The 21,414-nt window shown below is 44.2% G+C and overlaps 2 protein-coding genes across 2 annotated transcripts; both read right to left on the bottom strand.

Moving 5' to 3' along the window:
• Positions 1-11,113: 11,113 nt before the first annotated feature.
• Positions 11,114-14,362, bottom strand: LOC149277032 (chromobox protein homolog 2-like). Its single transcript, XM_089503158.1, has 5 exons — positions 14,291-14,362; positions 14,164-14,207; positions 13,205-13,270; positions 12,780-12,849; positions 11,114-12,304 (listed from the first exon to the last, which is right to left on the bottom strand). Exons 1-5 carry the CDS (start codon positions 14,360-14,362, stop codon positions 11,114-11,116), a joined length of 1,443 nt encoding a protein of 480 aa, XP_089359284.1.
• Positions 14,363-15,791: 1,429 nt separating this feature from the next.
• Positions 15,792-20,622, bottom strand: LOC149277031 (ectonucleotide pyrophosphatase/phosphodiesterase family member 7-like). Its single transcript, XM_089503157.1, has 6 exons — positions 20,373-20,622; positions 18,622-18,767; positions 17,812-18,435; positions 17,323-17,551; positions 16,424-16,550; positions 15,792-15,837 (listed from the first exon to the last, which is right to left on the bottom strand). The coding sequence occupies exons 1-6, from the start codon at positions 20,620-20,622 to the stop codon at positions 15,792-15,794; spliced, it is 1,422 nt and encodes a 473-aa protein (XP_089359283.1).
• Positions 20,623-21,414: the final 792 nt, after the last annotated feature.

The raw sequence follows: 21,414 nt of genomic DNA, 5'->3' as shown, positions 1-21,414 counted from the left end.
AATACGTGTATAGAAACATAAATATATAATATACATAAATGTAGAATATTATACACGCGCACACAAGGAGCTGAAGGTCAACGAGGGTCACCAGGGAAAGACATCGTCTGCTCAATATTATATAAATGAATAGAGAAGTGGGTTTGTAACTCTTTTTTTTTTTAGATTTGGACATTTCCAACCCTGTGCACCCTCGCTGTCTGTTAGCGGTCAGAGCCGGCATTAGTCGTAGGGTGTAGTTAGTTTATGGCAGAAGACCACCGGCGGCCCCTCGTTGCCCACATCTGCATGTTCGCAATGCACAAGCCCGCAGAAACAGGGTACAAACTAATAAAAGATGGTGATCTTCTACTCGCTGGTCCGAGCGTTGGAGAAGAAGGACAACATAAGACGTCTTCATCCATACCCACGCTTTCGTTTCTTCTCGCAAGGCGCTGCTGCCCCCCCCACGTGCTTTTGCGCACTATTATGGTCAGACTACCCGCCGCTCCCCTTTACACAACGTATTTTTTATTTGATTTTTTAGCTTGCACACTCACACTTTAGCCGGTTCCCCCATCTTTCTGGTGGACAGTGTAGAAAAAAATGTCTCTGTTTATAATCTCCGTTGAAAATGTTTTCTATTTGCTGTAAATATGTTATTTAAATAATATAATTCATGAAAAGTATAAATCCACCAATTTATCCCTACAAAAAAAAAATTATCTTGCATTGTTTTGGTTCTTTGTATATGTTAATATATTTGCTTATAAAAAAAAAAAAAAAAAAAAGTATGCCTATATGCGTGTCTATACATGCAAAGTGGAATCTTGGTTTTTCCTCCCCAATATGTTCTCGCCCGTCCACTGTGAAATGCACGGGGTTACCGATCCGGTAGTGGACCTATGGTACAACGCTGCGGAATATGCTGGCGCTCTATATAACAATTAATAATAAGTAAATTCACATTATATGCTGATTATATTGTCTCTTACCAACGACACAAGTGTGATTTTTATTATTATTCATTTATTTATTATTTTATTATTAAAAACAGATTCCAGTGGCAGATAAAATAGATTTTTTTCCCCAACATCTGTGTTATATTTTGCGCGTATAATTTTTTAAGCTTTCAGTGGTATTTTTTAATAATGCACTTTTATATTATAGCAACATTTTTTGGCAGGCATATCAATGCCCCCCCCCCCCTTTCCCCTTACAATTTTCTGGACCATTTGTAGTAGAAGTAAAAAAAAAAAAAAAAGATTTAAAACAGATTATGGGGCAAGAGGTCGCCGGAGGGCCAGTAATTCCTTGTGTAGGAAAGGTGGCAACAATAGCGCCATCATAGTCCGTAGCGCTGGACAACAGGACAATTTGGACTTATAGAAACAAGAAGCGAGGACAGTCCTGTTAAAACGTGGCAACGATATTAACCCCATAAGGACAACCAATTAATGACGGTGCAGTGAGAGCGGCTTCGTGGTGAAGGGGTTAAAAATGGCTGCATCAGAACCCATTAAAAATATTAAAACAACAGACTGTATTTTTTGGTAATATCCGGCAGCTGCCCCTTCACGCCGCCCCCCCCCCCCCCCGTTTTCACATCCATTGACATTTCACGCTTCGGTGACTTGCCACAAAGACCACATAGTTTAATTCCTCGGCCACTTGCTATAAAAACAAGGTGAGAGCGGTAGAGGTTTCCGAGATGAAGTTGTCCCCGACGCACTCAGCAAAAAGAATGCAGTGCCTTATGGGAGAAGCTGGAGTTACAGAGTTGCAGCTTCCCTCCATAGTCAGACGATTCTGGCTGCTGATCGAACACATTGGTAGCACTTTCTGCCCATGAAGGGTCTCATACCTGCCAAGTGCCCCTATGTCTTCCTCTGGCGTTCCTTTTTATTCGAGGTTTTAATGGTCGGAAATGTGTTTAGAAAACTAATTTGTAACAAAATATTTTATTCTTTATCGAAATGACCTGCCCAATTACTGAACAACGTGTCATGAAGTCATCAGAGGTGATGTCATAGTAACCAGATTGTTTTGTCACTAAGCAAAAAAAAAAAAAAAAGTATTTTCCGCGTCCTGCCTTTTTAAGGGATTCTGCACTTAATTTTCAATACCTACTTCAAGGCCCTTAACCAACAATGCAGCGATCGGAATGTGCGTGAATTGGTTCTGCGAAGGCGTTTGGTAAGAATGAAGAGTTTTCCGCTGCGTTTGGATAGTAATTTCCAGTCTTGCTGTATCCGGGGGCTTCGGAGATTCGGATGCACCCCCAGTTAGAGGAGCAGACCACTTCATGTAAAATGCTTTCTGAACCGGGTTTTAATTATTATTATTAATATTAACTAATGCAAAGTGGGTGGAGCTAAGCTACAACGTAGCGCCTCCTTTTCGGCTTCCATGTTACCCCCTCTATTAATGCCGCTGTTTGCTTGGCTTGAGTTTAGGATGATATCGGAGGTTAAGAGGGTAAGAGTCTCAGGCAAGCCGGATGAAGGAGTTCTCGGCCCTCTCTCTGGACTCCTGCCTTTAGACCCCCACTTTTTGCCTCATGTTCTTTTTTCCGTCTGTTCTATTCTTTCCTCCCTCTTTGGCAATCTATTTTTTCCTCTCTCTTTATTTGCACTTCACTTGCAGACATCTTTTCCTCATTTTTTCCCATCGTCTTTTCTCCCCCCCCCCCACTTATCTTGCTTGTCTGCCTTTTACATTTTTCACCCTCTTTCTAATTTATATTCTGCCCCTATATGCACACATACATATATATACACACACACACACACACAGACATATACACACAGACATATACACACATACATATATACATACACACATAGACTTACGCAGATATATATATATACACACACACACACATACAACACAGACATATACACATACATACACACACATAGACGTACACACATACATATATATACATACATAGACATACACACGCATACATATACACATACATACACACAGACATTTACACATACATACACACACGCAGACATATACACATACATACACACACGCAGACATATACACATACATACACACATGCAACCTTTTGTTCCAATATATTTCTTCTATTTGCAGTCGTGATATTTGGGCGACTTTTCCTCCCAAACACTACACTGAGCTGATGCTTTTTGGCAATGCTAATAAAGTCCATTCATTTGTAGGCTTTCATTAGTCAGTGTCCATTTGGGTGATTAAGACTGAGTCATTCTATTGTTTATCACAAGCAGCACCAACGTATTACTAGGATTTCTGGGCTTGGCTCTTGGGATGAATATCTCCAGCCCTCGCTAGGATGACTTTATTAATTATTTATATCCTTCTCGGTGATGGTGGCGTCAAGAGTCACCACTGAAGGAATTTCAGTGGTTCTTACATTTGTTTCGAGTTGTGCAGGCATTACGTTGTGGGGGGCAGATCCCCAGATTTTTCCACCCTTTACTAAAAGTTTTGTAGAACCCAAACAACAAGCTTGCTAATCATCGGTGATTTTCTGTAGGTTCACACTACCTGAAGAACCCGGCAGGACTTGCAGTTGGAGGACATCACCTCCTTTACCAGCAACCCTAGTAGAGATACCCATGAGCTTCACGGCACCCACCCAACCCTCTGAGCGAAGTAGAACTTATTTTCCTTACATCTAAGCCTCTAGTTCTAGATTATACCTTCCTTGTTCTAACATTTCTCCTCCTTTGGGACAAACTCTCCTTTAATCCCTTTGCCTGTTGTGATAACATCAAAAAGGATCACCGCTTGGAGAAGCAACAGAAGGTCCATGGCTGCCAATTACTTATGGAGGCTTAACACCCCATTGTTTTATTTGGTCCTAAACTTAACCCTATGTAAGAATAAACACAATCAACAGTTATTTCCCTCCAGAAAATCCTTTTAACCAAAAACTCACGTTTTTTTTTTTTTTTTTTATTCTTTGCTAAGCAGGTTCACGAGCTGTTTGGTTAAATATCTCTCTACCCCCTCTGCTATGCTTAAATTCCTGCGTCTGATAATAACTGGAATCCACAAGGATGTGAAATACAAGTAAATTCCATGGCTTGGCTCTCTGTCTGCAGTCCTTGGCGAAAGAAGGACACGGAACGCCGTGATCATATTTATGGAATGCGTTAACCCTCCGAATCCCAAAAATACTCAAAAATTTGGATGGGAATCCAGAACTTCTCCTTTGCTACGTACCCTCAACGTGCCCGTTTTAGGGAATTTTAAGCCATAAAAAATAAAATATCGCTACATCATCACCCGCAATGATGGGTTTTGAGCATTATGTCCCAGATGTCTCGTTCTTGGTGGGATAAAACCCAACACTTATTTAAAGACAGATATCCCTGAACTTTATCTCCTGTAAACATGTCCTTTATAGAAACCTGGTCCTCAACGTGTCACCCTTGTGAAGACCGGAGCAAGATATTGTTTTGGGGGGTCCATCACTTAATAGCTATTTAGTAATTAGTACTCTAGGAGGAAACTACCCCCTATATGCAGGACTACATCTCCCATAATGCTCTTTCAGTGAAGGGGCTGGCTGAGGAGCATGGGAGAGGTAGTACTGCAGTAGCTGGAGGGCCGCAGGTTGGACACCCCTGCCCTTTATACAAAGTTCTATCGAAGTGGGGGCTCCACGAGAATCTCAGACATGTAAATGTTCTAAACTCATGAACGTGTTAGATAGACAGACGCTTGTGAGTCCGGACCTGTTGGCAGAACACCTGGTTTTTCAGAGCATCGGAAGATCTTTGAACTTCTATCTATGGTCCGCCGATCACAAGTTTACAACCGGAACACATCAAGATTACAATGACTCGCGTAGCCAGTGGCGTCGCTACAGGGGGGCAAGGCCTAGGTTATTCCTTGCCCCCCCCCCGAATTTGGAACCACCCAACGGATTGCCCAGGACAGTCCCGCAAACGCTTTTTTTTTTTTTTTTGACGCGGAGAGAGAGGGTCGCCTAGCAACCGCTCGGCCCCCCTCAGTCTCCTCCACGAGGCCTCCACCTTCCGTCGCGGTGCCGGTGTTTCCTGCTGAGCGCCGGTATATAACGTCATATCCGGCGCCCAGCAGTGAAGCAGCGCGCGCCGCGGCAGAGCGGGAAGATGGAAGCCTCGTTCTCCGGCCGCAGGACTTAAAGGTGAGTGAAATACAAAGGGGGAGAGGAGTGAGAGGGCTTAGAAAGTTATAAGGGAGGCAGAAGGGGTAGAAAGTGATAAGGGAGGGAGAAAGGGTAGAAAGTGATAAGGGAGTGGGGGTAGAAAGTGATAAGGAGGGAGTGGGGGTACATAGTGAGAAAGAGGGTAGTAAGAATATTGAATTGAAGTGTGAATGAGTGAGATGCATTGGCTGAATGAGGGAGAGCATGAGTTAACGTGTTTGTGTGTATCATAGATGGGGACCAAGATGGCACAGGCAGGGTGTATATGGGACAAAGATGGCACAGGCCGGACTGTTTGGGGACAAAGTTGACTTGCGCTGGGCTATTTGGGGACAAAGATGGCAAATCCTATGTGTGTTATGCGGGTGCTGGTCAGGTTCTATGTGGGCAGTGTGGACGCCAGGGCTGGCTTTGCGGTGCAACCTGCGATCTATGCCTGTAATTTAGGGGGTTTTAAATATACTTTTAATGCCGAGTTTTTATGTGAATTCCAATTGATCTGGGCCTGCAAAGCTGGATTTGTGTTATTCTGTAGATCCATATCTGCTATGCTATGTTTCCATGCATTATATATGTACACCTGCAAGTACAGGGTTAATATGTCTTATTCAGTTGATTAATACCTGCAATGCTGGTTCCGTGTATTTATTTGATCTATACCTGCAATGCTACGTTTCATATATTATTATTGTATACCTGCAAATACAGGATTTGTATGTCTGATTCTGTTTATTTGATATATACCTTCAGTGCTGAGATCACAAGTGAATTTCTATACATGCAAAGCTGGATTTGTGTGTTAATGTGTTGATTTATACCTGCTATCGGGTCTAATATATATATATATATATATAGGCAACTGGGGCTAATATATATAATATATCGGCAGCAGGGTCTAATATGAGGCCCTGAAATCATGTAGTGGAAAAGTTAAGGTATTGTGTTGTTTACTCTATAATATTTATTTCAAGGATTAGTCTACTAAATTGTGGCTTCAGGCTTCCCATGTTGAATGATCAAGTATTGTATTGTATTGTCCAAACCCAAAAGTATCATTCCATAGCACATTATATATGTTTTTTCAGTGGTATGATTTAATGGTGGAAATTATTCATGCCCCCCCAGTTTGACTGTGGTATCTTGTGTGCCCCCCTATATATTGTTTCTATAGCCTGACAGCTGCCAAACCTCTACAAGCATTTACATTAATTATTGTAGGACTTCCCTTGTCCACTGGGGGGCGCTTTAGTTAAGACCGCTCAACTGTTTTGCCTGTTGTACAAATTATACAGTTCATTTAGAATCTACATGAATTAATCGCTCGCACGTATAATAGGCCAGTTCTTTTTATTCCATTGATTAATAAACTAATAGAAGTTTTGGATGTGTTTTTAATGACTTATAGTACAAGACTTTAATTTTAGAGATAAATATGACTTACCCATTAATTTGAAAATTAAAAAAGGTATTTTGGGTGTTATATTAAAAACATAACCAAAATACCCAATAATTTAGATATGTGTCCTCAAGAATCTTAGAACTCCCTATAATTTGCCAACAAGATTGGTGCTTTTTTTTTGTCTTCTCAAATTAAAAATAAATGGATAGTTTATTACATGACTCAGCCTGTGATTGTCACTCATTTAACACACAAATTAGACAGGTTAGGTGGCATACATACATACATAAATATACAGTATATATATATATATATATATATATATACACACACACACTTTCATTAAAGCCCAAACTTTTGAACGGTATATATATATATATATATATATATATATATATATATATATATATATATTATACACACACACACCTCATGAAACATGTATAATATAGAATGGTCTGAACTATATTGAGTTTTAGAATACGGATTTCCCTTTTTAAACAAATAGCGCCATCTAGACACAAATCTGCATAATGCAAGACTTCACACAAAGGGGATGTCACAGCAGCTTTATATCAAGAGCAGTTCTTCAGAACCTTCCAGAAGATTTATAATCAGAGCTGCTTTTCCTCCAAGTCTGTTAAATGTTTAATTTCGCCATTGGAAGTTTAAAAACAAAACAAAAAACCCCCACAAAAAACAAAACAAAACAGCATTCCTGGTACCGCTGAACCCCCAAACCCTCCCCAGAAACAATTCTTTAGTAGTGTAAACCAGGGCTTGACAAATTTGTTGTGAATCTCGGCGCCAGCTAAAAAAAGTTAGGAGCCAGGATTTTTTTTGAAACTAACAGTTGGTTAGGAGTGATCTGATCATCAGCCCACTTACTAAACTCACAGCATTTGACCTGGAAGCACCCTGGACTTTCAGGTCAGTGCTGTTTTTTGGGTTTTTTTATTATTATTTTTGATATATTTAATGCTTTCAATGCTGATGTTCCATTGGAGCACAGCATTGACTGATATTTAGTCCCCACAAGCTTGTGGGGACAAATGTTAACCCCTGCAATGCCACGAATGTGTTATACACAATTGTGGAATTGAAGGGGTTAACGCTGCACTGTCGCTCTCATGGAGCGATCAGGCAGCAGGGGGGTGTTGGGGCTGCTCCCCACACTCATGTGGAGACTAAAGAACGCTCTCCCCTGTCCCTGAAGCTGCCTCTGGCAGCTGGGAAGCAATGGCTGGTCTATAGACCAGCCATTGCAGGGGGGAGTCTCTGATAACTGCTGTAGGCTTCCATGCCTATAGGAATCAAAGGGCTTGTGGGGGGGTCGTTTTTGCTGTTGCTGGTCTGCCTGGGCTTCCAGGCAGACCAGCAGCAGCAGAGCCCCTTACAAAACGGGAATTAACCCCTAAATGCCGCGATCGCGGCATTGAAGGGGTTAACGCTGCACTGTCGCTCTCATGGAGCGAGCAGGGGGATGTTGTGTCAGGTCCCCACACTTGTGTGGCAGCTGAAAACGCTATAGCAGGTTTTCCTGCAATCGCGGTTTCAGCCTACAGGATCACTCCATGGGAGGGATCTCAGGCTCGGGGGGCGGGCTCTGAGTGGCTGGGCTGTCTGCCCAGACTCCAGACTCACATTTTTTTTGTGGATTTAAGAGGCTGACAAACTCCTAGGCGCCATTTTTTTTGTCGAGCCCTGGTGTAAACTGTTATTTTTCAGGGAATGCTTATATACCATGTGATAAAAAACAAAAAAAAAAACAAAAAGAAAAAAACAAAACAAACCCACAACCACCACCTTCTTAAAAGCTTATGTGACTTTCAGGAGGAAATAATAAAATGAGACAGACATTTAAAAGATTACAAAAATATTTATTGATGATCTACACAATACAAAAAGAATCCGTGTACAAAATTCTGTTAACATACAACTTTTTCTAGTGTTTTATGCAAATAAATTAAAAGCTGCCTACATTACTATAAGCATTATATCAAAACTGCAAAACAGTTATTAAAATATATATTTAAAAAAAAAACAAAAAAAACAAAACCAGAAGATGAGTTTTACCTGCTGGAGTTCGCTAAACTTTGTGAGATAGCACCAGAATGAGAACCAAAAAAGGACAAATGATGATAAAAAAAGCCTTTTCTATTTAACCAATACATATGCTTATTTCTATAATTATATGTAGAAAGAAAAAGGGGGGGAATCTCTCCCATAATGTGAATTTCCTGGAGTTTAAGTTAGCCTCAATGTATAAATAAATAATAATAAAAAAAAAAAGCCTAATCGTGCGGCCAAAATAGAATAAATCCAAAAACAAACAAAAAAAAATTAAAATAGATGACTTCATCAGGTGATAAGATATGGATAAAAAAATTACAGTAATGTACCCTTGGTACAGGAGAGAAGGATAAACATTGATCAGAAAAAAAAAAACCAAATCAAGAAAAATAAAAACCCCATGTTTTTCAGGAGGGGAGGAAAAAAAAAAAAAAAAAAACTAGGGAGATTTTTTTCCACTCAATCAAGTGTTAAAGCTATAGAACGGGATTATTTATTTATTTTTTGTACTTATAAGACAAGTAGCATCAGCTACTTCCGCTGATTGTCTTTTTCTGTGACGTCATAGCACAATAGCTCTGTTCTATGGCTGCACATGCAATTTAAAGTCTATACAATAGGTGTATGGGGGGGGGTCACAGTACCCCAAAACTTAGGTTAGAATTATGTGTAAACAGCATTTCGGAGTGAGAAGGCAAATGTAGTGCAGTCGGCATAGCAACTAACGGCCACGTCCCTGCCGATTAACTTTAACTGTATTTTATACAAAACCAACAGAGTTCTGCTTTCCAGTAAAGTCCCTTTTAACGTGTACAGATTCCTGTAACGATGAAACAATGTATGCTTTTCCCCCTCCTCGGCACCTACACGGTTAACCCAATTCACTTGCATGATGCATTTCCAGGGGCCGATCAGGTTCTAGGTTTGTCTCCTAAACCCCCTTTTTGGTAGCGTTTACATGAATAGCTCTGTGTGAGAATCAGAGGCTCGCACTCCCAGTATTCCCCGCTCTCTTCTCTGTAATGCATAGGATGAGCTGCACCTTGCCGGGCAGCGCAAGGTGAGAGATAATCACTGGGGGGGGGGAGAGAAATAAAAGCACCCCTCATTTAACAAAACCCCCTCGTCCAAAGGGGATCTCATTGCTGCACAATCAGCGATACAAAGAGAGAATGTTAAGTTCTCGCCTTCCACGGAGAAAAGAACACGAAAGGCCACTTTAGCCTCAGAAACGGCCCCAACGCCAGAACGCGCCGCAGTGTCAGCTCTGGCCCATCCGGGGCTACAAGGCACTTGAGTGCAGCAGACAGGAGGAGTTCCTTATTGCTTTACGAGAAATGCTGGGCACCCTGACCCATCTTCCCTCTTGTGTCTGTAAGGAGAAGGCTTGATGGCCCCCCCCATTGGTGACCCTTTGAGTTCGGGGGGGGGGGGGGCATCAATGCATTCCCAACATCGCTGGAGCTCAGTGGATTTAACTGAAAAGCTCCGGATGAATTAGGACAAAAGGGGGGCGTTTAAAAGGCACAGAAATATTTGGAATACCAGCACAGGAGCGTGTGTTAATGTAATATGTCACAGACAACACGGATCGGAACATACAAGTCACACGTAATTCACCCTGGTCCCGAATGACTCTACAGAAGGAGTCGCTATCAGCTATGAACTCAAACACCAAGCGGGGCAAATGCTGGGAAGCCCTAATCAAAGATATATATATATCTTACAATTTAACAGGAATTCTTTAATGCAAGCTTGCCTATTCGATCGCTAGCACGAAGACACTGAATAAAACGCAACCAGGTTTAATTACAGCTAAGAGCGGGAAAAAAAAAAATATATATATATACATTTCACACTGTATACCAGGTAAAGTTCAGAAAACGATATAAATGGAATCCCACAAATACTCAGTTACAATGTATCGCTAAACCCAGACAGATGCCAGGTGGGCAACCAAACTGCCCATCTTCCAGTATTTAAGGCTTAAACAGTAAGTTTTTTGTTTAATAAACAGTAAACCTGAACATATGATGTTAGCTGCCTTACATTTCTATACGAGCCCCAAAACTAAAAGGGGGCTGAACACCTCGAGGCGTAACATCGCTCAGCGTCAGGATAAGCAGCCGCCGCAAAAGAAAATTAAAAAAGAAGTCTTTTAAACAGTAACACTTAAATCATTGTTATGATCCGTCATGAAGTGAGATGAAGCAAGGAATATTAATTAAAAAATTATTAATACGTATCTCGGTTAGCATCCAACTCAAAAAGGTAAGTACGTGTTTTGATGAACAGATTACACGCTTCCTCGCGGAATCCAGAAGTAATGAGATGAAGGTTAGTTATAACGAGACCCCTAAAAATATACCTGTGGGGACGTTGGGTATGAGCCCCCTTATGTTGTAGGCGCGGTATAGGGAGGTCTCCGATGAGGTTTTTGGGGTGCAGGTCCCACGCTTCTATTAGAGCTTTTACAAATGCTTCATATTGAAGAAGCCAACACTGGTGGGGGACTCCTTGACGGTGACCGTGATGAGGTTGGCGGTGACATCTGTGACAAAGACATGCTCCAGTAAGCTGCGGGCTGGTTTCCAGTCCTGGGTTGCCTGGAGGGACATGTCCTGGCTGGAGAGAGAGGAGTCATGGTCTGAATCCAGACTGCTGTCGTCCCCCGTGCTTAACTCCGCTAACTCCCTGTGTCCTTCCGCCTGCGGCGCTTTCTCCACAGCGGGGACCCGACCCGGGGACCCGGAGGCCGCTGATCTCACCGCGCCCACACCACCCGACTTCCGAGTAACTTTATCCGCTTTGCAGCCGGCAGCCGCACCTACAGAAGGAGGGCCACTGTTTTTCGCAGGGTGATGCCCTGAAGGGGTCCCACCAAAGTTTGTCGAACTCTGCGTGCTCTGAGCTTTGTTTGGTACGGCCGCTGTCTGGCCGGCACTCTCTCTCCCAGCCGGTCCGCCGCTCGGCACAGACGGGCTTCCTGCATTCGAACGAGTCTGTTCCTCCTGGTCTTGGACTTTGGGATTTTTTGCAGCAGTCGGGCTGGTCTCAGTTTCCGGCCTTGCTTTGGAGGGGTTCTTTGGGTCTGGACAGCTCCTTTTGGCACCGAAAGGGAAGCTGACGGGTTTCCTGCCGGGCTGCGAGCTGCTTTGGGTTATACGGTTCATGTAATGGACGATGGAGCTTTGCCAACTCAGGCTCCGGGGAGAGCTTCCATTTGGCTGACTGGGAGAGTTCTTTGCAATGCTGGAGAGGAGCTCCGCAGAGAGGCCACCCGGTCGGTTGTTGCTGGAAACCGGGGCGTCTTTGGAGAGCGATTTGGGAGCAGTTTGGGTGCTATTACCTTGCTGTTTGCCGGCGGCACCTTTGGGCCCTGGTTTCAAGCCTTTGGCCCTCCTGGGTGCCTTCTGCTCAGGGGGCAGTGGTTTCCGTCCTCTTTTCTTGCGCACTTGTTCCTTTAGCTCAGGCCTGGCCACCACGGCTTGTGCCTTCTTCTGGGGTAATGGGTGTGAATCCCTGGGCCGCGGACCGCGCTGCGTTTCCGCATCACTGTCATCATCCGATGACGAGGAGGACGAAGACGACGATGACGATGAAGAGGAGGAGGAGGAGGAAGAAGAGCTGCTAGACTTCGCCTTTGGAGGAACCTCTGACTCCTTTGGATACAAAAGAGGGAAGGAATCAGAAAGCGATATTCACCTCAATGTAAGTTTACTACAAAATTATACTCCATATCTCCAGCTACAATAGTCATTTACGACATTAACCCCGTCTGCGCTGGATTTCTGATCGATTTCACACACACTTAGTGTAAGAACCCGGGCCCTATGCCTACCCCACGCATGCAACGTATTAACCTCCACGACTTCTCGCTTAGTGACGTAACCGGCACCGTCTACCAGGAAATAATTCACTGCGCTGCACTGAGAGACCTCTATAACGACTCCGACGAGACCAAGCAGCACTTAGCAGAGGGGCCCTAAATACGGAGCATCTGATGGGGTCCTGCGCCCATCTCTAAGACTCTCCTCCTGGGGAGAACCCGGCTAATGTTTCCTTAATTCACAAAGTGCTCCAAGAATTATTACTCAAGTGACATTTTACTGAAGGAAACGACAACGGTCAGCTTACCACATTTTTGCGTGGTCTCCCGCGCGGCCTTTTGCCTCTCTTCCGGTTCCTGAGCTCCTTCTCCTGTTCCCTGTCAATTTAGAGACACACGATTGGTCCCGAGTCCCAGCTCATATATCAAGCATCGCCGGCACTTAGAACGAGCGCAGAAGTCTTTAAATCATCTCCCAGATAGATTGGCGGAACGTCGCGCAGCTACAGGTTCTCTCACACAATGGGATGATCACGTTATATTTAGCAACACTATCAAGATTGTAAGCTCTTTGGACCACACGGTTATGTGACCACACGGTTACTTGTTATGCCCGGTCTACCCCCTTGTACAGGGCTGTGGAATAGGGCTGTGGAATATGCCTGCGCTATATTAGCCAATTAGTAGTAATAACATGGAACGCTGGCCCAGGCCATATCACGGTGGTTCTTACCTCTTCTGGAAAGCCAACAGAAGCCTTGGATCCAAAATATTCTCTTCCGGCTCCCAGCTGTTGTGCCTGGAAGGAGCAGAAGCCAGAAAACCTGAAACGCTGATTAGAAGACAACCACCTGCTGCCAATAAGTCAAAATCCCCGATTATGGATGAAAGGCTGAGGATAATGTGAGCAGCAACTCAACATCTGAAATATATAGCCCCCCGCCCCCACGATTCCGACAGTCTTTCTCCCCATGGACAAGAGGGACGCCGCGGATGCTTTTAAGGGGCTTTGGGATCAGCGGGAAGATCCTTACGGAGACACCGAGCGTCATCCCTTCATCTCTCCGCAGACGTGATAAATATATGCCACAAAATACCCCCCGGGGGGTAATTCCTATATCAGAAGATAACTTGGGACATTTATTTATTTGCTAAACACCAAAACGAAGCACGTTTACAAACTCCGGGTGACAAGACGGGAAACAAAGCAACAGAGTTAAAAAAAAAAAAAAAAAACAATCAAAACAAAACAGGAACAGGAAAGAAGAAAGCTTTACAGACGGGCGACTGGGACAGGTCGTGGCAAATGTTTTGGGGTCAGGTGAGGCTTACAGTGGGGTATCTGGGGCAACAAGTACATAGCACATGACAAGTGTTAATGCAAAAGCCTGGCTGAGGGTTCTGGGGGTAGGGGCAGGCGGGGGGGGGGGGTGACAGGTGTAGACAGGGGTAACAGTGAAAGGTGGCAGGTGGGTGGGGTAAATTTGGCACATTTAGGTGTAGGGGGAATGTGGCCAGTACTGATGAGGTGGAGGGTAGTTACTGGTGAGATGGGGATGTGAATGGGGCGTAAGGGGGTTAAAGGATCACTTGTTTACACAGAGGGGGTATCTCGGAGCACACAGGGTTAATGACAGGTCCCACCCAGCAACATGTGACTGAGACAAAAGGCGTCCGGGTCCCGGGACTCACTTGGAGGACCAACCTCTCCACTTGACCAGGTACTCGGCGGTGCCCTGCGGGTGAGAGACAGCGGGTCACCACACTGTTAGCGGGGGTGGAGCGGCCCTAGTAACGGCTCAAGGCTCGGGCTCTTTACCTTACGGAGGCGCTTGCTCAGGATACACTCTGCGGCGAAGACCTGCTCCCCGACCGCGCTCAGCTCCTCCATGGCTCCCGCGGGCAGACGGCTGGGCGCTTTCCGGGTCACCTCCTCCACCACACGAGTCTCCCAACACAAAGCCAAAGCGGGAGCGAGCTACGGGCGCGCCCCGCTCACAACACGCCCCTCAAACAGCGAGGCAGCCAATGGGAAGCGAGAGAATGGGCGGTGCTTCCGGGGTGGAGAGCGTTTGCCTGAAGTAGACTGGGCAGAGAAGTTGCTGTTTACTTAACGCCGCCAGTGTTCTAGAAAACAGGCGTGTCTTAACTCTATTCACACCTATTGTGCAAGGGTGGGGCGTGGCTGCAGCGAACGCTCGGGCTATAAAGCGGCTGCGTGCGGCACGTAAAGTGCGTAATAACAACAACTACCACCAAACAACACAACAACAACAACAACAACAACAACAACCCTAATTATAGTAAAATAATAAATGAATACAATAATAATGGAAATAAAAAATATTAATGATGAAAAAATACTAATAATAATACTTATACTAACAATAGTAATTATTAATAATAATACATAATAATGAAAAAAAGAAAGGGTCTGACAGAACTAGAACCGACAGACTAAGACCAACGGATATAGTTAGTTTATGAAATCCCCGGGAACGTGTTCTAAATACGCGATATAGTCTCACCCATATCACACTTACAGAGATAACTGAATAAAAAACGAGCTCAGAAAGGATCCAGCCATCGCCTATGTTACCCAAAGCCCTCGTTGCTCTAGAAACCCTAGTGGCTATACGTGGCAGTGTATGGAATTCCGAATATTGTGTTGAAGGGTGCGAGAGCCAACCGTGATGGGCTATGAACGGAGGCATGCGAAGAACCCAGTAATGCCCGGCTTTCCCAGGTCTTCACGCACATTTTATCAAATACTTTGGATTTAGAAGAAACAGACAGAAAGAAAACCAATATTTATATATATATTCTTTATTTATACGGCAGCTGTTAACATTGCATCAGATCCATCCATCCAATCACAATGTAATTATACCGCCATTTACTTCCGGGGGCCACGGGTCCCATGCCAGTTTGCCCACTTTTTTCATTGATCCGGACAACTTGCCGATTCATTCAGGGCATTCCTAATATCACCTATGACCTCATTATGTTTCTTGATGTGTAAAGGTGCTGTTCCACCTACTCTGCTTTTAATTACATGCCGCCCAACCATTTCCCAGAAATAATTCCTTAATCATGTCAAATTTAGCTTCGTTCCTAAAAAATACTTCATTGTCATGTGACACAAACACAGGCACTGATAGGTCTTTGATGTGTTGGGGGTTTGTCTGATTAACCCTTAAGAGGAAAGAATAAAGTGTCGGCTGGTGCATTCAATGGTTTGTCTCAGTGGGACGGCAGCGTTAGTCTCTGTTCCAGGCTTCCGTCACGTCCAGAAGAAAGTGGGAATATCCTTAGGGATTTTAGTCTTTCTCTTGCAGGGTAATGGTACTGAGTGATTTCTTGGCTCTGTTGGACAATAAAAACGGTGTGATGGGATGACACACAGATAAAATGTGCAAACGTATATACTATTGGGGTAAATATTTAATGTTTAATTCCTGAGGCCCATTTTTCTCCCCTGATCCCCTATTTTCTAGGAGTTCAGAATGTTTGCTGGGTATGAGGGTATCAGAGGGTTCTACTGCCCTAAAAGTAACAATAATGTGTTTATAAACAGCAGAAAATATGTTAATAAATTAAATAGTGTAAATAAAGTACATTTTCTAGTAAATGACTTAATGAATGATATAAACAGCTTATGACTCAAAAAAGTCAAATAAAAAATCTTGGTAATCCCCCCCATTATCCCCCCAAAACAAAGCTTGTCCCTCTTTACCCATTTAGAATGTTGAAAGGACAAGGGTTGATACTAGGTGGTCTTCGGGCGCGTCTCCTTAACACACTCAGTGACCACCAAAGACCATCGGTGACCACCAAAGGCAGACAGTAATTAAACAAAAAAGGTCCGTGGCAAATTCACTTCATGGGGAGGAATAATAGCTTTCTTGGAGGGGATTGGAAGGGTTGGAATTTTTGGCAAAATGTTTCTCACCTTTTTCTCTGTTTGTGTCTCTCGACTAATTTACTAATTTCCACGATGATGAAAACGAGCAGGAGAACACCCAGCACAGCCGCCAGCGCGATGGTCGCATAATACAGTGACTCTGCGGCAAATAAATCTAAACGAAGAAAACCCAACGTGATCAGCGTATAATGCCAGCATGACGGACGTCTGTATTTATCAATAATCAGGATTTATTACCGAGGTGTCTAGTTTTTTTAAAGCCTCCTACAGGAAAGCTCTGGTATTCAGGAGCTCTTCTTTTTGTGCGGACAGCTATATTCATGGGGCATGTTTAGCCCCTATTATATCAGAGAGGAAACAGGGATAAGTGGAAGAGCCTCCCAGCAGACGTGGTAGAGGGTAATACAGTGAGGGTATTAAACACACATGGGATAGGCATATGGCTCCTGAATCTGAGACGAGACCAACGACTGATTAAGATCTAAGTCTCTACATCATGGGTAGACTAGATGGGCCGAATGGGTCTTATCAGCCATTAAATCCTTGCGTTAGTGAAGAAGGTATGGTGTGGCTAGTAAGAACGGGAGCAAGGCTAGTATGTTTCCAGAGACTGCATGTCATCAGCTATCACAACAGAAAATGTTCCATATTGTGATACAATTGCAATATGCGTGTAGTTTTACGCGTCAGCCACTAGAGGGAGCACAGTGTGTGCGAGCAGTGTGACGGTGAGCACCTGCGTCCATCTTTAAGGGGTAATAGATTTAGCTGTAAGGGCATGATTAACTTCATAAAGCGTTTTCCAAAAGAATTTACATTTTAAAGGTTAGAATCAACTTTTATGGCACATTTTTTTTCCAGCTATGGCATCATTTTTTTCTTGGTACATCGTTATCATTGCCACTATTGTGTATATCGTTTCCTACCGTCCTCTGTCTGGATCAGCATATTCCGTGTCACGTCTAGTGATCCATCGTGGGGCTCTGGTCTGATGCCCAGAAGCTCACACATCAGGGCGTACACATGGACACTCTCAAAGGGCTCCACGATGAGACCTTGCTGGAAGGAAGGACCCACGGCACGGAAGATGGTTTGCATGTCCAAGGCTTCATTATCAAAGCCATGCTCTCCGTTATTAAACTGGAACTTTGCGAGCTGGAAGAAAATAATGTTAAAAGCCGTTAATTCGATATTCTCCATTGGCGTAGCTAATGTTTCGGTTCGTTTTAGTCTGTCGGTTCTAGTTCTGTGGGACCCTTTGAATGTAGGGACTGTAAGAAGCGCTGCTGTCTGGTCATGTTAATAAATGCTAGTGAAGTGACCCCTGACGATTCCCATTATCACGTCTCCCGTGTTTTTTCATGGTGGGTCCTAACTCTAAATGGGGTAGTTATGATTCCTGCTCCGGAACTTACCCCATGAATGACATACCCCGGGTCTCCATACAGCACTAACGGAGTGATCCTCTCGTGTTTTGAGTAGTGTAATCTTGATGGAACCTCCTCCTTCTTGTAGACATGCAGTTTGGGATGGGCGTCCTTCAAGGCTTGATACACCTGCTCCAGTTTCCCTTCCTTGGGCACCAGAAGTCCTGTAGGTCCGTAATCCACCAAGTGGAACTGAAGGTCAGAAAAGGAGAAGTTTGCAATATCTCGGAGAAGAATCTCTTCAGGGCCCTTCTTCACTGTAGCCATCCCGTGATCTGCTATGATGATTATATTGAGTGTGGATTCTAGGCCATAATCCGCTACGCGACTCCGTATGTACCCGACCATGCGGTCTACTTGGCTGACCATGTCCTTGCGTTCTTGAGAATCAGGCCCATATTTGTGTCCTGTGCTGTCCGGTTCCCCGAAATACAGAGCCACGAAATCCAGATCCTGCTCTGTGAACCAGCCCATCACGGTCTCTACGTTTTCCTTCCACTCTGTCTCATTGCCATACTTGTGAGTTCTATCTTCCACTTTCTTCACGTTCACCTGCTCTCCACCGTAGGTGGCGTTGCCTCCAGGGAAGAAAAGAGAACCTACTTTAAGTCCCTGTTTGAGAAGAATAAAAAGTTAGGGTGGTAGATATGTGGCATAGCCTCTCAACAGAAGTGGTAGATGTTAATACAGTAAGGCAATTTCAACATGCATGGGATAGATATATGGCTTCCGAATCTAAGATGAGACCAACGATTGAGTAACATTTAAGTCTTTATGTTCAGCGAAGTCTTGTTATACCTGTCTCTGAGCTGTAATCCAGATAGGAAGACTCCCATTATCCCACCACATGGAGATGCCCTGTGTGGGGAGGTAGGTCTGCTTCTCTCCACTGGTGCTGTTAAAGTACATATTGTGGATGACACCGTGATTCTCAATGTACCTCCCTGTAACAAACAAAGGACATTAAAAGAACAGAGCTTTGAGATTTAGAACGCTAAGCCTCCAGAACCAGAAGAGAGGTTGCCTTCAAACCTCTAGACTCTTTGACTCAGGTAAAGGTGAGTTTGAAAGGATGATTGACATTACTCAGGAGTAACTTATTTACCATAAAAAGCAGATGCAGCCATATGGATTAGACGTTTGGGAGAACCAGCTTCTACCAAGGAGGGTTAGTATCCAGTAATGTCAATAGGTGGGACGCTCCCCTAGGCCTGACCCAGAACTCAGCCCCCAGTATCCTCTCTGCTCTCTGGACCAATATCTCCTTTTCTTCGCTCCACCTGTCTGGGACATGATGTCATAACCCAGATCTCTCCCCGGTGGTGAAAACGGTGCTGGTTTCAAGTGAGATCTTTGATCTCCCCAACCGACCCTGATGCAGCAGCGCATGTCACTGCCGGCAATCTCCCCCGTTTGGTAATGCGACGGCGGGGTGCTACCCAAGAGACCCCAGACTCGCTGTCCAAGACCTAGGCTCAAACCGTACTATGCTCATTGCTGTATAGTAAGACGTGGACCTCTGTTGGTTAGATTGCCTCCAGTCGTTCGCTACATTGTTGAAATGTGTGGATGACTTACTATAGGATTAGGCTACAGATAGGTCTGTCAATCAGATCGTATTTATGACTATCCGAGCCAGGGCCGAGGGGGATGCCGGTCTCAGCCCCGAATATGTTATGGATCCAAAACAATAAAGCGGGGGCGCATTTCGACCGGCTTGGCTACAGCTCGCGTCTCTCTGCATCTCAGGATTAAGCCCAGTTTACGGTTTGATCTGAGATCTGAAATGATGAGTGGTTTCTTGTTAATAAATCCCCTTAACACCGTTAACGTGTGACTTCTGTGTGCCGGCATAATCCGGCGTCTCGGTTAATTAAGCAAGGGATAACTTTCAAAAGGCTGACCTGGCAATTCTTATTATTAAGGATGCTGCACCTTTATTATTACAGCTCGGATCTCGGATCATTTCGCCCCGAGTGTTTTTGGTTCTCTTGATGCAAAAAAAAAGGGGGTTTCCAGGCAACTCTCACCTCCCCCTTAAATTCGTGCCCGCTGCGTCTCTCCACATCATCATATTAAATTGTTATGCGGCTGTCCTCCCCCTGCACGGAGGCTTATTATTTTAGCAGTGTGAATAAGAAGCAGGGAGGAGTAAAAGTGTAACAGAGTATATCCCGGGAAGAATGGAATCGGAGAGCCCCATACGCCAACCTTGATGTTAGCGGGTCAATCAAAACAACTGGGCTAGTAATTGGCATTGTTTTTAAGAAATAAAACCGCTATATCAGTAAATTGAATTTTAACTCATGGGTAAGCAGCCTCATCTGTGTAGGAAAGAGCAGCTCTCAATCCCAAGAACCGTTATATAGTCTAATATATATATATATATCCCCCCAGACTGGATCCTTTCATTCTCTCACAGTGATTATATGTCCGTCTGTAAGGATAACTTCCATTTCCGTGTTAACTGCTGGAAACCCTGACATTGTGAGAACCACAGAGAGTTAACCGCTTGTATTGTGCCGCTTTAAAGGCAAACCAGTACTCACCAGTAAGCAAAGTGAAGTGGCAGGGACTGGTGATGGTAATGAACGCTGGTTTCATGTATTCGGCCTTCACTCCATCTCTGGCCATCTTGTCCATGTTAGGAGTATCCACATCCTTGTCGTAATCCCAGCGGAAGCCATCAAAGGAGATGAGCAGGAGTTTGTGGTGGGCTTTGCTGTGTCCTTGAATCGGAACTGGGACCCCCAGAGCCAAGAGGGCCGAGAAGATCACACACAGAGCTAAGATCTTCATGGCTGCTGGGGCCGAGTGAAGGTTCTGAAGAAGATATTAAGGTTCATATACTCAGAATATCCGGGAACAAAGTTTACCCTGATATCTTATCTACAGGCATCTTTACAATAAGCTGGAACTCAATGTATCAAACAGCAACTCCCAGGTCTCTGTTTTTTTGACACGGGACAAGGAGGCACATGATTTGGAGTATACAGAGGGAGGGATGTACTAAAGTGAGATGAGTAGGAGAGCTTTCACTCCACGGAGTCCACCAGTCTGAAGCCAGTTTATGACACTAAGAGTCTTTCCTACGTACAAGCCGGGCTTAATTTAAAGGGACAACTAGCGTATAACCCAGTTGGTGGTCCACTTGGTGTAGACCGACATAGAAGCTGCAGTTTCATTGCCATATATATATATATATATATATACAGTATATAATGTTGTATATTGGCCACCAACCAGAGTTCAGTATCCCATAAGGGATCTCGTCCTTAACATACACAGTAGGTAGGTCTTGTATTGCAAACATGTTGGCTAAAAAGCCCCCCAAAAAAGTACAATTAGATTTATTACATTTACTCAATGTAAAGCCTGAACGGAATATAATTGCGTCCGTTCTGGATTGTCCTTTATGGTCTCCGTCCCTGATTTGCCGCCCCTTGTTGGACCCCTAGGTACTGATCTCGCATTGTATGGCGCACACAAGCCCCAGCCGTGTTTTCAGAAGGTCACATTGCTCCATATTCTTGTATCTTTTGTGATATGATATCAGTTTGTGGGTCCTTATCTGGCATTTCGTTGGCCTTG

The sequence above is a fragment of the Sceloporus occidentalis genome, unplaced genomic scaffold (genome assembly GCF_023333645.1).
Source record: "Sceloporus occidentalis isolate IW3139 unplaced genomic scaffold, rSceOcc1.0.p SCAF_221, whole genome shotgun sequence".
Lineage (NCBI taxonomy): Eukaryota > Metazoa > Chordata > Lepidosauria > Squamata > Phrynosomatidae > Sceloporus > Sceloporus occidentalis.
Note: the sequence above shows the minus strand (reverse complement) of the source record. Positions and strands in the feature narration are given on the sequence as shown.

Coding starts and splice junctions, on each gene's coding strand:
- LOC149277031 (XM_089503157.1), bottom strand. CDS start 20,622: ATGAAGATCTTAGCTCTGTGTGTGATCTTCTCGGCCCTCTTGGCTCTG. Junction 18,768..20,372: donor CCACTTCACTTTGCTTACTG/GTGAGTACTGGT, acceptor TGTTTGTTACAG/GGAGGTACATTGAGAATCAC. Junction 16,551..17,322: donor GCTGATCCAGACAGAGGACG/GTAGGAAACGAT, acceptor TTCTTCGTTTAG/ATTTATTTGCCGCAGAGTCA.
- LOC149277032 (XM_089503158.1), bottom strand. CDS start 14,362: ATGGAGGAGCTGAGCGCGGTCGGGGAGCAGGTCTTCGCCGCAGAGTGT. Junction 13,271..14,163: donor TGGAGAGGTTGGTCCTCCAA/GTGAGTCCCGGG, acceptor TGCTCCTTCCAG/GCACAACAGCTGGGAGCCGG. Junction 12,850..13,204: donor CTGTTGGCTTTCCAGAAGAG/GTAAGAACCACC, acceptor CTAAATTGACAG/GGAACAGGAGAAGGAGCTCA.